Below are 18,043 nucleotides of genomic sequence, written 5' to 3'. Positions count from 1 at the left end.
AAACTATTACAAATAAGTTGATGATAAACCCAGAGGGATAGAAAGAATGCCAGGCAAAACAAATCAATCAGTTATAAATTATCTACAAACTTTTTTATAGCACTACTCAAAAAAATCCCAAAACAAATCTTCAAAACGTGAGAAAAAGCAAAGGCACAAACCCACTTTATTTGGGAATAAAAGTCCTGCTGTCCTCTGCTTTAAGTGTTACCACAGGACATTCAGTCCATACTCACAATGCAATGCAAATTACATGAATGGTAAAGCCTTGTAAGAAATGCAGAGTTTTTCACAGTATGTTTGCACTTCCCTATTCTTTCAATTATACATAAAAATGACATAAGACTCAGCGCTTCATACACACAAAACCCTTGATTCAGAAAAGGGTGGAGGTACTAAGTTCAGCAAATATTGATTTTTTCACCAACCTTTCCAGATGAGAAAATTGGTTTGTTTTACCACTGAGAATGCTGTTTCTGCATTTGCATAAGTATATTTACCTATTCCAAAGCCTTCAGCCTGCATAAAAAAAGAGAGGCAACAATACCTCTTGTAATTGTAGCTCTTTCTTCTTAGCTGATAGATTCAAATGTTTTTCTAACAAACTGTAGTTCTTCTCTGTCTCTTTATCAAACTTCTTCTTTTCCTCCTAGATGCAGAAACAAAGTAGCAACCATGTCAATATGAAAGTGTACCATTTTTCTTCTTTTAAAATTCTAGTTCATCAAGAACAAAGAGAAAACAATATCATAGCTCCAGTAAGAAGAAAAAAATATGCTCCATCTCATTTTAAAAATTAATTTAAAGGCTAACTTGAAATGAAATCCCATCACATCATTATGGTGTAGCTAATCACACAGATGCTTACATCTTCTAACTTAAAAAAGAAAAAAAACCTGACCTCTTCTTGATTTATTGCATTTTTCATTACTTTCAGGCATCTTCCACGCCACCTTGCTTTTGAATAAAAGGCATTACATGGAAATACCGGTTTCATTGAAAAAATAACTTTCTAAAATTGACAAGGGAAAAGTTCCAACAGCTCGAAACCCAAAGAAAGTACACCTCTATATTCCATAGGATTTCTTCATTTTAAAGCTATACAACAACCTCAGTGCTGAATTCCTGTTTCTACCAGAGTGTTATTGTGCCCATGACAAAACCCCAATAAATATAAAAAATATCCATAAAACTTAATATCATAGTATCAAAAGAAAAACCCTCACAGACACGCACAAATTTCATTTGCAAAATGCAAAACCATTTCTCTGACCACCAAAAGCAATGTATTGGAAGAGAGACAGTCATTAATTTTATTTTTTTTTTTTTTTGAAATCTGGGTTTCTGGATCTAATTTAGTATAAGATATTGTAAAACAAATTGATTCCTCAGTTCCAGTGTATTAAGGCAAAAATCAGTATTCATTAATTCAACCAAGCAGTTTTGAAGCTATTTTTAGTATATCTAATTGAAGTTGAAAATAACCTCAAATAAGGAAAAATGAAGTATTTAACTACATATTCAAGAACTGGCAGATTTAGTCATCAGAAAGATACTAGATCAACTAAAATATTTTTCCTCATCTGTAGATTTGAATTCACATTTAAATGTATTCTAAACAAACCCTTGGTTAAACTCTACAGACATAATTGCTCTTTTTTTTCTCCTCTTAACCTTTAATTTTGACTAATACTATATATACTATATTAGAAGAAACACATATTTTTGTTCTCTGAACCATTAGATTCTGAAGATGGCATTGAAGAGGCTGTTTAGGATTGCTTCTCAGCAAGGACTTCTACCAGAATTTTTTTTCCCCACTCAGACTCAAAATTGCCTTTAAAAAAGGAGTCTTTAAAATCATTTGTTATCAACTGAGAAACATGAAGATGTGCATACAGTATCAGAGTGATTAGAGATAACATATTAGCAATATGGGGAATTAGGAACAAAGTGCAGGGAAACAGGTGAATCTTTGTGCTTATATTAGCAAAATTTCCATTGATGAATGTTTGAATGCTCCCAGAAAAAGAGTTCTCTTAACAGGCAATGCCAGAAACTTTAGACACATAGCTTGGGATTAGTGCAGCAACAGCTTTCAGTAAGGGGTAATTCAATAAGTGTCTCAGCTTCCAGCTCTATGAAGCTAAACTTTCCTCCCCTTCCTTTCCTTAAGCTTAACTCAGACCATTTCATCAGCTAAGGGATGTAAGATGTAGAAAAAATCTGAGGCAGCAGATTCAACTTTTATTTTGTAATGGTAAAGCATAAATCTTTCCTAAAGCAAATACTACACAATGTTGCAGATATATTTCACCACTAGATGCCATAGCTTGGTTTTCAGAGCTAAGGAGAGCTAGATTTCTAATGTCAGTGTTTTGATTATACGGAATAAATATTCAGTTAAGAATATTTCTAGAGCTGAATATTTTTAGGGGGGTTTTATTTAAACATTATATAATTATGTAAGACTTATATTTAAAGGTTTAAATGACCTTTTTTGACAGTGAATTCTGTCAAAAAGAGAAGTTTTGATCAGAAATAAAAGCTACAGCTTCACAGAAACCATATGCAGGGACACAAGGAAAGAAACATCCATCCAAACAAAATGGGAGATGTAGGCTGTGTGAATGTAATTTGTGTTAGAAGCATCAGGGAGAGATTTCTGACTAGGAAATGAGTGAAGATATGAGACAACTTAAAGCATTAGGAGTTCTCACCCCAAAACCAGCAGTATTCTTTAACAGCAAAAATACTGCTGAAATAATGCATTCATTACACAGCTGCTTCTATGACAATCAGTTACATTCAGAACAAATCCTCTTTCCTTGGAAGACTGGCTATATTACAGACCAAGTTTTTATGTGTGCTGGTTGGGTCACCTAATATACTTCTCCCTAGTCCATAGAATTACACAAAGCTCATTGTACCATTGAACTGAAAGGATTTATGATCAACAGAGCACTTTCAGTTCACTAATACTGCAATCATATGCAGAACATGTTAATCATTCCTGCCAAAGTCAAAATGTAGAGTGCTCTTATAAGTGAAACATTGTCTTAGCTACTAAATATCACTGGTGATGAAGTCATGGAATTGTAAAATAAACCATATGCAGGTATTTTGAAAATGTATTGAGTTTTACAACAGAAAACTTTAATAAAATGCTGGTTTCTTTCTTTTCTACTTTTTTTAATAAGCACTTAAATTTCTCACTACAAGGAAGGTGGACAGACACAAAATTGTCCTTGTTACTTTTATCCAAATCTAGTTTGTACTTAATACTTGAAGTTTACTTTGCTTTTTTTTTATAAAATAGTCACAACTTAGTGACAAATCTTAAAAAAAATTACCAAATGCTTTTATCAAAAATACTTTCTATGAGATCTTGTCCTTAGCCTCTTCATCTCTATTATTCCCATGTATACAGAGCCAATGACTTATTTATTCAAAACAAAAAATTAAATAAAGGTAATTTGCACTTGCAGGTGCCAAAAATTCAGTTAAAATCACATGGATGAGTGAGCTCCTTTAGGTAGTTAATATTTTTCAGCCTTTGATTGTGCAACTGCAGGCAAATACAAAGCAGAACAGGGTTACCCATTAGGAAGGGGGGGCAGGCTGTTAGCAGAATTCTTCCTGCTCCAGACAGAGGAGATAAGGGAGGTGGGGAGAAGGAAGGGAAAGGACACATTCTTCTCTTCTTGAAGCATTCCATTTGTTTCTGAAGAAAGTTCTCAATGTAGAAACAAAGTGTGAACACATGAAACATAAACAATATGTTTCTGCCAATTACATGTCATTACTACAATGCAATCCAAGTAGATAAATTAAACAAACTTATAAAGGCAAGGAGGGACAAACCTTTACAGCTCCTAGCTGCTCTTTCCTAAATCTTTCCAAAGGTTTGATCAGAGTTTCAGTAACACTGAGTGCCTAAAGAAAAAAAAAAAAAAAAGCATGGGTTAGTTTTCTGTAGCCAGACTGATGAGTCACATGAGCATCAGCAATAAAAAGAAAAAAGCAAGCAAGCTCTGGGGTAAAATAATAGAAGCACGCAAGTTAGAACTTCCAACTCAAAAAAAAAAAAAAAAATCACATCTGAGTTCATTCAAGCTTACAAAATTTCTTAATTCAATCCACTATCAGGAAAATTAAATTAAAACAAATGCAAAAATTTAAAAAATTTCCAGGTTGCACCCAAAATTGCAACTGCTTCATTTGTGCCAGTCTTGCAGATCAGGTTGAAGGCCTCAATGACTGAACACCAGAATGAGACAGAGGACAAATGAGCTTCATGAGGGGATGCAAAAACTTCTGCAACAAGAAGCACTACAGACAACTGTGGAATAGACCAATCTTTTAAGTCAGTTAAAGCCACTAGGCATTCATATAAGTCTCCAAATATTAACACACTTAAGTACATTAATAAGACCTTAAGCTAAATTATAAAATCAAAAAGGTGCAAAGTCAATAAACAAGAGGTTGAGATGACTGGGTGAGCATCCACCAGTGCACTTATGATATAAAGTCTCACAGCCATTGTAAAAAGAAAAAAGGAGGACACAATATTCCGTCATAAGACAGAAAACTGTAGCTTATTAAATCTGCACAGCTACTAATACACATGAAATTGCCCTGAAGATGGAGCAGGGTTCCATTTAGTGCAAACAAGACTTTAACTTTTAAAAATATTTAAAATTTCAGGAAAGGCTGGTACTTCTTGAACACAGCAGCAGCATGGAAAAGATGGCAAGAGCATTGGAGGTGAGGGGGAGCAGAGGGAGCAGACCTTTTGGTCTGTCCTAAGGCATACCCACAGAACAGATCATGCCCAGGACTGGGCTTAAGCACAGCCACTGGGCTGGGATGCCAAGAGTTCAGGCAGAGCTCCCTGGAATCTCCCTAACATACAACAGAAGCCTTGCTCTCTCTTTCCTCCCCTTTCCCCTCCCTTTATAGTGAAAATCTTCAGATAAAACATCACAGGCTCAAACCGGCCTTCTGGAACACTTCTGAAAATTCTTATCATAAAACACACACGGGATGTACTGGAGATCTGGCACAACACAAATCTAAACAGCGCTGTCTGCTCCCGCCCATCCCTGCAGCCAGGAGGGATTACTGTGGGAGTCATCCTGCCAATTCACTGTAACCACAGCAACCCACATTTCTACAGGGCCAGCAGAGCACACTAACCTGCAGCTAACTGGAAACCCAAAGAGCTGGCAAGTCTGGGCCAAACTGGGTGCTGCACAGTCATCCACATAACAGCCACATCCTAACTTCAGAGCACACTTTCTTCTGCAGAGCACAAAAACTTCCTTCTGCATCCATTGCCTGATTTTGCCAAAAACATTTTAAAGCTCCCTTCGGTGCACCCTTGGGAGCAACAGGAAAAGGAAGAACTCTCAAGTCAGAGTGGAGAGCATGGAAACCTCACAATCAGTCCTTCTAGACTGGAAAACTTTAAATTGTTCTCTATTCTAACAAAGTGAAGGAGAAAACTCCTCGGGGGAAAGCTCAGAAGATGGCACAAGCTTCCACGAGGTACAGTACCACACTTACTGGAATCATTTCAAAGCATTTAAAGCACTGAGCACTCACATGGTTAGAGGGTTAAAAATCATTAACAAATGACAAGTTGCTTATTAGTTGTTTGAACATTTACACAAAAAAAGTGTAAGGTTAACACACACTGAATGTATGCTGAACACAAAGTCCAAATCAAAGAAAATCATAGCACCTTGATGTAACAAAGGAAAAATACAAAAAAAAAAGGAAAATATATGCATAAAAGGCTGTGCTTCATAAAACACCAGGGTTGTAAATCACTTGTCCTGCTACTCCTGTGCAGTATTAACCATGGGAACCACTACAGGAATTTGTTTGAAGCAGAAAATAATCTTTAAATCAAAATGGGATGTTCTCTTCAGTGACTGCCAACAAGCAGATTCCACTGCTGCCAGTGGGATGATATGCCAGTAATTCTTTCATTAAAAGAAAAACAAACTTCCTCTCCTTCAAAAAAAAGACATTTCTCACTTTGCACAACTTAAACTTTTGTTAACAGATGTATCCCCAAGTGCCTGCCATGAAGGTACTTATGATTTGTCACCCCCTTTGCTTTTTTGTGCCTGGGTTAAATTACAGAACTCTTGATTACTTCTGGGTGGAGTGAGATTTTGCAGGTCCTTGGTCATTCACACCAGGCCATATATTAAAATGCAAGACTGGCAAATCCAACACTAAATTACAGAGATTTGTAATTGCTGAACAATTGATCAGATTGCTCTTCTGACTAACAAAATTCATAATTAAAATACGCCCAATACAAGATTAAATAGAGAGGCATTCCTGCTGTTTTCCAGTACGTAGAGTCCACTGCTTGTCACGAAAAAGTAGAAAAAGATGTATTACTATTTATATAAAAAAGAAATATTTACACTGCTATTCATTCTTAGCTTATTTATAACTCAGAGACTTAAAACAACTCTTTTTTTAAAACTACAGATAACAAATTCGCAAATAGGAAATAAGTGAGGGATTACCTAAATATACTTGTAATTATCACTTGTACCTTTCTTCAGAACTAGGATCATGTTAAAATGGAAAATTTCCAGCAAAAGTTAAACTAGGCATTTAAGCTGATTCATATGAAACTAGATGTTCCTTCCTTTTTCAATTTGTCTTGACTCTTACATTCATTTTCATCCCTCTTCTTCTCTAATCCTGACAGATTATGACAGAAATGTACTATATGAAATTATATTTAAAAAATCCCTTTCTTTACATCTCTCATCTATCCAAACCTACATGAAACAAATATATATTCAACTATATCTGGCAGGCAAACTGTGACATGCAAGTCATAAGTGAACCAATCTGACAAGGTCATGTCTCAGGTAACAGAATTTTAACCAGCTTTGTGAATGTCAGAGTCTCAGGAATGCTCTGAGAAATGTTTAACCCAACGTGCGCACGTGTCTGGGGCAGACAGTCCCAAACTGCTTACACTAGTCCTGCTCTCTTTGCAGCACCTACAGAAAGGTCAAAGAATTAACTTAACTTGAACAGAAACCTGGCAACAGCAACAATAAAGTCATCAGTGCCATCACCACCTCAGAAGATCACTCTATCCAACATTTCCAGCCTCCTGAGGCATGTTGTCAGCTTTGTGTATATCTATTTCAGATGCCTTTATAGAACTCCACTTGCTTGGGCAGAGAAATTGTACAGACTGTAGATTAAGGGGCCCCAACCACTCTTTCCAACTGCAGCCCTCAAAGGCACAGGCTAAATCCATTAGCAAGCTCATTCACAGCTGCTGGATACTTCCTCAGTCAGGTCAACAAGACCCAACAGGTCACTGAGCAGTCAGTGGCAGTCCACAGGATGACTCCATTTAGATTGTCACTTCTACCCTTCCCAGAAAAGGTGGGAGTAGAGGTGTTTAAGGAGAAACTGCTTCCACCAACACCTCCTCCAATGCACTGTAACCTGACGGAGAAGACCAGGCACCAGCATTCAGTGCTCCTCTTGCTTTCTCCTGCAGTAGGCAGGAGCAGGTTCTCTAAGTTCCCACTCCCTTTCCAGGCACAGCCAGGCTTATATTGCAGAGGAGGAAGGCTGCTTGCATGGCCTGTAAAGGAGCAGCAACCCAGAAGAGCTCTCCTCAAAGTTCAGTGGCAAAAAAGGTTAAACCAACCTAAGTTAATCAAAGTTTGTTATTAGACAAATGCAGCGCTGGCCTCCCAGCTTTCATCCTGAAAATGTCCTTAGAGCTCAGCCTTTACTGGAAGCACTGGAAATTGCACACTGCTCATCAACAGCTCTGGTGGTAAATACATATCCTGACTCTGCTCCATTCCAAATTGAAGCATTCTCACATAAAAAAACAGGTTTACTGAGAAAGAAGAAAACCAAGGCATAAACATACATCTTCCTGCAGACTGCACTGCAACACGGGAGTGCTGAATTCCCAATTCCATCTCAGGAACTGGAATGCAGATTGGATGCCTTGCATAAAGGAAGGGGTTTAGTTTCTGGGCATACCAACTGGAAAGATTTATTTGTAGTCAGGGGCAGGATTGTTTCTCCCCTCAACAAAGCTTTCAGAGAGGCCAACAAGTCAGTAAGGCAAAGCTCATGAAACTGAGCAAGTGTCAATGAAACCAGATCTGGGAAGGAAGCTTTGCCTTAGTGAGTGCAACAGAGAAGGCAGAAAGGAAGGCATACCTAGCAGTGATTCAATAACAAAATAGTTGACAGTGCTGCCAGATAAAGAAGTTTACTTTCCAATAAAGATATTTACCACTACAGCTGCTCTTCTACTTACAGAGGATATAGTTGTTTTCCCTAAGAAAATGCACCATTCAGCCTAATTAAAAAAAAAAAAAAAAAAAAAAAAGCCAATTCTGATACCTCCATTGTTGAGGGAGAGAGAGATACATAAAAAATATTATTTTCTCCAAAAAGCTTTCCTACTTCACATAGTGATTTGCTACTGAAATTTCTCAAAGCATTCAGACCTATGCCTGAAAGCCTGTATTATTAAAATCTGCAGATAAAATTCCAGTACTGAAAACATCAGATGTTATTTGCAAAGCCTGAATCTCTGTTCTTTCTTTTCCCATGAGAATATGATTTGCTCTTATAGTTACACATTCCCCCAGTTAGCTGCACAGCCAACCCCCCTGCCAGCCCTACAGACAGAGGTGTCTCTATAACCACTCCTCAGCACTGGTTTTGTATTTATCTGGAACGCTGATGACTGCAGACAGTGCAACCCACCCCCAAGGCTCATTATTTTGTTTTTAAATCAAGTTTTCTTCCAGTAAACATGTCTGGATTTTCTCCCTGCTCTAGAGCTTCCCCTGTAGCTTTACAGTCTTAGACAATGAAAGGGCCTCAGGCACACATTGGGAATACAGACATAGGAGTTTTTTGGGTTTTAGAAGGCCTGCAGTATATAGACTAAAGGATTTTTAAGGAGGTCTCACAGCACATTAATACTTGTGTGTCTTTGCATGTGTGCAGAGGCTATAAAAAAGAAGTGACATCCACTGCTGTGGATTTATTTGCTGTGGAGGAAGCCATCTGGTAAGAAAAGAGCCAGGGGGACGGGTAATACACCTCACCTAGAGACAACATATTTTGTTGAAGCACCAGGAGGCATCTGTAACAAAACACATCACCTCCCTCTTAGGTGTTCCAGAGAACTACCCCTCAGGGCTTGGTAAGAAGACAAGAAATTTCTCAAACTGTTCCAGGGGGAATTTCCTAGACCATTGAGCCACTGCCTCACAAGCCTCAATACAGGCAGAATCCTGTGCACTTCCTAATTCTTTCACAAACAGCAGCCCTGGCTTACAGGAAATACAACATGCTGGACTCCTGAGTTCACCCTTCTACAGAAAAGTTGTTTCCTGTTCATCTCCTGGGGGTTCATGACTCACCTTAAGGACAGACAGCTAAAAGGGCCTCCTATGATCCATCTGCTATGCTGTGCCCTACTCTGAAATGCTGCCCTCATTGATTCTCTTGTCATGAAACTGCTGACCTCCAAAATCAGACTGGTATCACAAAGAAACAATAAATAATTTCATTTTTTAAAAAAAAAGAATAGACAGTGGGTTTTAGTAAAGATTATTTGCTGAAAGCTATTTAATAGTCCTGTCTTCTGAGTAAGCTTATTCTTATGCAATACATTCTACTATAAAAATACTACAAAGCCATAATCATAACAAGCAAGAACACTTATAAAGAGAAACAGACTTTCACACACTGCAACAAATCAGCTTTCCCCATCTGCAGTGAAGGAAAGCTGGGGATAACTCCTCTAAGAAAGACCTAGCCTTAGCAAACCACAACACACCAGAACATGGTCTGGTTTTCATACCATAGACATTGTATGTGATCATACCATGGTCCTGACCAAGCAAAAAGGCTGCTCAGAAAAGAAAACTATATAATGCCCATTTTCTTGGTGCGCAGCAGAGCTCATCACTGAGCAAAAAGATGCCTCTGAAAGTCAAGGAATCCAGCAGTGAACAACGGCATCAGTATTCAGTCAAGACTGAATTGCTCAATTGTCAGCGCTGTCCTCCAGAAGAAACACTGGTGTTATTAACAAGCAGCAAAATCCAAACTGGTGACAGTTTTACAATGCAAATTCCAAACATTTCCCAATGATGAACTAACAGAATGAAAATTCTCTAGTGAATTATGTTGATGCATGTGAGACCACAGAGTTATCTGGAAGAGGAAGCCAGTGGTAACAGGACTTGTCAGCTGTGTTCACTCAGAGGTGGGAGGAACACACCCAGATCTGGTTTTGCACTTTTTTTTCCTATTGTACAGACAAGTCATCTTTGGTTTATAGATTTATGTAACTCACAAAACTATTTCAGAAGATTGTATATGACATTCAAAACTCAACAAATAAATTAAACATTCAATGTCAGGAGCCACCAAATCAGAGTAAGATGTGGCTGAAATACTCACAGTTCTACCTTTGAGTTCCATATTCTGAAAATTACATTATTGTCATCTGATCTCATGCCCAGCAAAAGAAAAGGGAAGGCTGGGCAATGAGATATGGCAGCAGTTGTTCTGCTTGTTTCTAAAACTGGAAAATGTTTTATTAAAGTGGAAAAATTGCACAGGAAAGAAAAGAATGTAGATGCTGCAATTAAGGTACTCAAATGCTGTGCCTGAGACATGCTGCTTCATCTGTGCCTCTATCTCTGCATCTGAAATATTCAGTGTACTGTTGGCAGCCTAATTTTTGAGACATGGTCAACAATTATGTCCTTTCCACTGTCTTGGCAGATATATTTAGCAGTTTGCACTGTCAGCAGACTTAAAAGCATCTGAACATATGGAGCACTACATAATACCTTGAACTCCTATTGAACAGATCTTGACTGCATCACACATCTAAGACTATTGGGTACTTTTTTATTCAACATCGGTGAGTAAACTGATTGCTCCTTCACACAGATTTCTTCAGATTACTGTCAAGAGAGATTAAGATTTACAAACCCCTAAATACCACACAAAGAGTGCCAAAGAAAAGCTTAGAAAAATTAATCCCACTATCCTCACCGCAGAGTCAACTGCTGAATTGAATCCAGATACAAAAGTCACTGGACAAAAGGTGACAAAGTTAGTTATTCAGGAACACTGTGTGTTAAGTGAGCACTTCACCTGTGAAATAAATACTCATGCACTTCCATATCTAATCATAAGAGGTAGGTTAAGTAAGAATAAATAAGTAAATGTACATATGTGTACAGATTACTTAAAGTATATCTTTAAACTTTTGAGTGTATACCTTTGAATGTTAGCAACGTCTTTTAACTTGTGAAAGCACAACTGAGAAACCCTCTCCCACTATTTTTTTTTAAGAAGAAATTAAGAAAAGACTAAAAGAGTGACTTCATGGGGATATTTCTTAAAAAATGCATAGAGAAACCATTTCTTGTGCTCCTGATATATGCCAGGAATAACTCTGCTTATCAGAGATGCTAATCTGGATTTGATTCTGCCAATCTGGCAAAACTGACAAAGAGTGCAAAAGAATTTTCCAGAGGCCAAAATTGCAAAGATACTGACAGCACAAGAACAAGCCTTTCTTTTGCTAAAAAAAAAATAGAAAGGAGGAAAAAAACTTTAAAATATTGCTGCATAGTACCTTTCCTCTTAAGACATTGGAAGGGATAGAAGTGTGAGAAAAATGTAGTAGGAAATAGAAGAGAACTTATCAAAGTAAAACATCTTGTTTATATTGGGAAATCACAGGGAATATAGTAAAATGGATATAATTGTATCAGAAAACCTGTACAAAGAGAAATGTGGTGGAGTAAAAGAAAATAGACGAGTGTTTAGGGGTAAAGTTAGAAAGAAGGTAAAAAACATTTTATTTGGCAACAGCAAAAAAAAAAAACCTAAGGAAAAGAGATTCTTCATATGTATCTGAAAAGAGAGAGGAAGTTATAAAACCATTAGAGAATTGAAATGAGTGTTAAATCAATAATTGTGTATAAGACAACAGATTTTAATTACCTCCACAAAGGAAAAAACCCTCACTTTCTAGCAAACTATCTAACAAAGTGGGGAAAAACTGGTCATAAGGGGAATAAGCACTCCTTAAGAGCCATTAGATGTATTCCTACATTATACAACAGAAGTATTAATTGCATTCAAGTCAGAAGGGGCTTTCCTTTAGAACGGTTTAAGAAGTCAGCAAAGCAAACTAAAGGGAGAGGGAAGAAAGGTCCCAGAGGATGGTAGAAGAGCAAATAAGTGGCAACTTAAAAGCAAGAGGAGGAGAAAGCAGTGATTCTAACATAAAAGAGAGAAGGTCTAAACAGAGTGTAATTAAATTGAACAAGGAAAAATACAGAAATAAAATACCACTTGGAAAGGGTAACTATGAAAATACTGCTATGAAGGAAAAGTGATGAGTTTTATTCCATGATTACTGTAGAAAAATTCTCAAAAATTTCCCAGCTTAACTTGTAGCAAATGAGACTCAGTGTGAACATCAGGTGAAACAAATGAAGACTAAATATCAGAATAAAGATAAACCCATATTCCTGGAACTTTTTTAAGAACAGGTTAGACCAGCTCTTGACAAGGATCATGTGAACTCCAGAAGCAGATAAACTCCAAGGAGGACAGAGGAATTCCAAGGAGGAAAAGCCCTCAAAGCCAGCACACCAAGGTGACCACAGCAGGAGTGCCAAGCACTGCCAAGCTAACTGAGGGAACAGTACAAGAGCTATCAAATTTGGTTATCACTTAGCAAGACTGGAATCAACAGGGAAAATGAACTAAGGGGCAAGCTGGGTCATTTAGGAGAAGCCTGGGATGGAGAAAGGGAGGTGTGAAGGAAAGGACCAACAACCACAGGCTAACCAGGTAACACTTCTCTGCTTGCCACCACAGCTCAAATGAGGGAAGACAGTGAAACCTGCTGTTCTCAGTCCCTCACAAGAATCAAAGCTCCTTTCTGCTGCCAGGAAAACTGGGGCTGGGAGGGAGGGTTTGGTGCTCTCCCTGGTAAGCAGGGGAACAGAGCATCTGAGCATCTGAGCATCACCATGCTGGGCCTTGCTCATCCCCACCTTTTCCTAGCACCTTAGCAAATTCTCTGCCATCCCTGAACTTCCACAGCACTTCTGCAGTGCCAAAGGAGCAGAATCTCAGTCCTAAAACTCCATTCAGCCTCAACATCTAAAAATAATTTCCAGAATATTCTCAGGGACAAAGTGATCTATTTCTGCCCTGGGGAGCATCACCAAGCTACAGTGCTACAGAAAGATGCAATTTGGTTTTGTATTGACCACTCTGTAATAATTTCAGTGAAATGTTTGGATTGTTGCCAACTTCTCTTTTCATATACATCTAAAGCCTTTGACACCTGGGATATAATTTCAGCAACCTTTGAAGGAGATGGGAGAAATGGTAAAATCATGAAGTGCAAGACTCCATCTGAATGAAATTATATCCACCAAATAAATATTCACAAGACTAATTTACCTTTCTGGTCATCATTCATTGTAAACATTGACAGCAAGTTTTATGAACTCTGGATTCACTACAATTTCAGAAAACCACGAGAAGTGTAGATTATGAGCATTTACTTTGAGTCTAGAATGTATTTTAAGTGCAAATTTGTTTCATTTACAAAGTGGTTCTGAAAAAAAAAATGACCCTTTTCTCAAGTATCAAAAAAACCAAAATGCACAGCAATGAAATGCCCTTAGTCCTCTAATTATTCATTGATTTCTTTGATATTACTTTTGGGCCTGAAATTTATCTATCAATTTAACTATACACTGACACTGAAGACAGCAGTCCAAAATCCTCTGGTCATCTTCAAAATAGTAAGGGGGGAAATGCCCAATAACGAACATTCTTAACAAAGACTGAATGCTTTTGAAAAAAAAAATCCTGCTATATACTTTGCATCTCAATGGAAAGTCTTTGGATCCCTGACCTCATTCCAAACATCTGTGAATGCAACATGCCCTAAATATTCTCCACGGGAGTATCTCTAGAGCTCATGCCACTGTTAAAACATCCACTGAGAAGACAAAAAAAAAAAAAAAAAAAAAAAAAAAAAAAAAAAAAAAAAAAAAAAGTCAGAGGAGCAGATGCTGGAAATTATCTTTTCCAGTCACCACACAATCATTTTCTCAGAGACTTATGGCCATTGTTACATAAGCTCACTGCAGAAATGATACATAACATTTGCTAGACTACAAATGCAATAAAAAGGCCACACATCTGGTAACTCAGAGAATATATTCTGTTTCCATTTGGCATTAAATATTTTTCCCATTACAATTTATACTCCCTGTTTTTCATCAGTCATGGCTCTAACAAAACCAGCATTTCATTCTTTTCCTATCATGAAACTGACACTAGTTAGCTTTCAGTATGATAACACCTTCTGTGTAGCGTGGGCACCATACCAAAAAAGTAAGTTAATACAGTTTCATGGCATTCAGTTTGAACAATGGAAGTGTTTTATGATCCAGACAGACAGCACTGGATTCTGCACAGCCTGCTGTGGTGGTGATCTATCCCTGCTGAAGAGCTATCTATACAGTCACTGAAATGTGCCATGTAATTGTCAAGTCATCCCTCAAAAGCCTGACATTAAAATAATCATTAAGTATTTTTCATTATAAAACTTCATAAAGATTTTCATTAGTTAGATTTGTGCAATTCATTAAAATAAAATAGTTATGGATGGCAGGAAAAAGCAGAGTAAGGACTATACTGTAGTATTACGAAAAACAAAAGAAGTATTAAAACATACTTGAGCCAATCTCTACAATTTGGCAAAACAGCTCAAAACACTGAAAAATTGTCTCTGCAATCAAAGACAGTTTTTAGGAATGTGTGAAGAACCACACTGACCCTAATTCAGACCTGAATGTGGTTCCAGATCAGAACAGCATACCAGAACAGAACACAACACTTACAAGGAACCATGACTATTACTGGGATCAGGACTGGAAAGAGGAACATGGAAAAAAAGAAATTTTCACAAGTTCTTTTATCACATATCTATGTACTCCTGCACTGCAGGCACAGCTTCTGGCAGAAAGAAACAGGGAAGACAGCAGATTAGTCTCAGCTTCCTCTCAGTGATGCCAAGGGGTCACTGATTTCCAGGAAGGCAAAGATATAATCACATGTCAAATACCAAGAAATGCAATTACTATCAAGTCAGATCTAAGCACATGTCCCAGATGGAGAATCTGGCCTGACTCAAGAAGAAAACTGGGTACACAGCAGCTACTCTATGAATCACTGCTCTGAAACAAAAGCTGGGCATGCAACTGCTGAGAAGAACCAGAAAGAAACCCCCCATCTTCTGAAAAGTTAGGAAACCTAGGTAGCAAGGTGTTTTGCAGAGCTCTCAGCCCCTGCTCTGTGTGCAGCCAACATGAGCCATATTTCACTAATTACACCCCAAGCAATCACAGGCAACAGAATGAAGAACAGAGAATTTTATACAACAGAGCAACTGTCTGCAGCTCCAACCCCTCGCCACAGAGCTCAAATCCAAGGTATTTGGTAAAGGTTTCTAAGTCTGCTACTTCATAAACACAACAGATTGCATCCCAGATCCACATAAGCATTGAAGCCTGAGCCACAGAGATCCTGGATCCAAAGCTGGCCAATTGCCAAAACTTGGGTGTCCCCTGCTGCAGCATTAACTCTTTCATTTTCCTTTTTTCTGGAAATGGTAAACAAACTTATGGTGGTTTTCCCATTCACCCCAGCCATAATTAATCTGGGCATAACTATTTTACACCAACTCATATTTATCCATCCCTACCATACAGATTTCTTCTTTAATGAGAACTAGTTGTTGTCAGTACTCTAGACTACAGAACCAGAGGCTGCACAATGAGAGCTCCCACTGTTAAGTCAGTGATATCAATGCTTTGGTGGTTAACGAAGCAATAAAAGCAATTTCACCTAATGTTGATCTCTTTGCTATGTGCACAGCTCTTTAAATCATCTATTGCAACTCACCAAAATTTCTCTTTGTTCTTCAAGATTTTTTAAAAAGTTTGAAAACTCATGAAGTGATGCATCTGTAATATAAAATAATACAAAGAAAGTTTAATCACGTTGCAGGATGGCATTGACAAAATATAGCCATTCGCAGTCACTTCTTACCTACCTATGTATCTTTCATCATCAGTCTCTGCATCACCAATGAATTCAAATTTAAAGTCTCTCAGAGAATGGGCAAATTTTCTCTGGGCTGCTGAAAGGTCTGCAAGAAAAAAAGCACAGGTTGAAGGGTAAGCAGTCATTTTATGTAGGCCAGAAGATCTTTCTGTGCCTAGAATAACCGACTTTTACAAGAAACTCTTAACACAGGTCTGCCTAAGGACATTACAGGACATCCAGTGTTGCCTAACCCTCTTCTGGTAAGGAATTTGTCACACAGATTTCTTTATGCAAAGCTATATAGTAGAAAGCGCATGTGATCATGTGTATAGTATTACATCTATCCTTACAGATCGCTTCAATTTAGGGCACAGGCCATGAAAACAAATCTGTAATTACAGAAGTTAAGGGCACAACACTGTCAGTTGTACCAGTTGTCTTGCTCTGCTAACCTAAATTCACTCGTATATTCATCAGCACAAATACACATCTTGGAATTTTCTAGATACTATACATCGCTCTGCTAGTGAAACCCTTATACATAAATATACATAAACCAAATACAATAGAATTGTTGCACTTGAACTAGAAATTCCATGGAGTTAAACTCTGCCAAAAGCTAAGTTAAATGCACAGCATTATAATTAATTTTATATAATAACTGTTTTGTAATAGCTATAAAACATTTCCAGCAACCCAAATTAACCCACTAACGTTTGACAATTTGAGGTCAGAGGCACTCTTGCACTCCTCAGGAAGTAATCAGACTCCATATTCAGTCACAATATCATCATGATAAATCCTCACTGAATTTCATAAAGCTGTAAATAAACAGTGTGCACACACTTTTCTGTTGTGCTGACGTGCAGGTTGGGAACGTCACAAGTTCTGGAAGGATTCATTTGTTCAGTAGGAAGAAAATAAAGGATGCATGTCCTGGTACACCTCTACCCAGTAGTAAAGGTTTTACTCATATTTTTGTTGTCAGCCAAAGTTAAGGACAACTTAAAGTACTTAGTTAATCTATAATTTTCTTATCACATGCAGTTCTGAAGGGTTAAGAAGAACTCTTTTAACAGGCCAGCTAAGCATTTTGCTCTTTAATAGTAACAGGCACTAAAAGATTACCAGCTTGGTCTTTTTTGTTCTAGTGTTAGGAGGGAGTCAATTTGTTTTGGGTTTTTTTTTTCTTTTGGTTTGTTGTTTTTTTTTTTACCAACAACAAACAAAAAAAAAATCACCTAATTTTATTACCAGTCCTGCATCCGACACATCATGTATTTTATCACATGTCATAGTACAACCCCTCATACTGGAAGTTCAGTTCACAGCAAAACACAGTCTAAAATGAAAAAAATAAATGCTTTGTGTTCCTTTTCCTTTCTTTTCACCCATTTCTCATTAGCCCTCTCCTCACCCATTGTGTAACAGAGCTGTTCCCTTCTAAACCTGTACATGTACCCTACAACACATGATGTAGTAGGATGCTGCACAGAGTTGAAATAACAAGGATAAGAAGGTTGAGGAAGCAGTAACATAACTCCCATGTGAAAGGAAACACGGGTGTTTTAATTCAAATGTCTTGTGGGCTGAACAGGTGTTCATAAAGCAAACAGCGAAAGAAACAAGTTCTGTTGGCTGTTAAAGGCTTAAATATAGAAAATAACAAGGTTCTTAACCATCTAATGTTACACTTAATTGTGAGCCAGGTTCACAGCACAAGGCTGAAAAGAATTTATTTATGGGAGAATGGTTTCAACAACACTCACTCTCCCAAACTTATTAAATTTTCTTGAATCCAATAATCCCCTCCCAAAGCCCTGTCACATGAGAG

The 18,043-nt window shown here is 37.7% G+C and overlaps 1 protein-coding gene across 1 annotated transcript in view; it reads right to left on the bottom strand.

The window, feature by feature from the left end:
* ARHGAP10 (Rho GTPase activating protein 10) overlaps positions 1-18,043 on the bottom strand; it is a 137,976-nt gene that overhangs the window by 81,108 nt on the left and 38,825 nt on the right. The window contains exons 2-5 of the mRNA XM_053975411.1: positions 16,217-16,312; positions 16,066-16,127; positions 3,865-3,936; positions 548-649 (exon numbers count right to left, since the gene is read on the bottom strand). Of these exons, the coding sequence (XP_053831386.1) occupies positions 548-649; positions 3,865-3,936; positions 16,066-16,127; positions 16,217-16,312 (332 nt within the window). The remainder of the gene's footprint in view (positions 1-547; positions 650-3,864; positions 3,937-16,065; positions 16,128-16,216; positions 16,313-18,043) is intronic.

This window comes from Vidua macroura, chromosome 4, assembly GCF_024509145.1.
Source record: "Vidua macroura isolate BioBank_ID:100142 chromosome 4, ASM2450914v1, whole genome shotgun sequence".
NCBI classification, from domain to species: domain Eukaryota; kingdom Metazoa; phylum Chordata; class Aves; order Passeriformes; family Viduidae; genus Vidua; species Vidua macroura.
The sequence above is the reverse complement of the archived record's forward strand: the minus strand, read 5'-3'. Positions and strand labels throughout refer to the sequence as shown.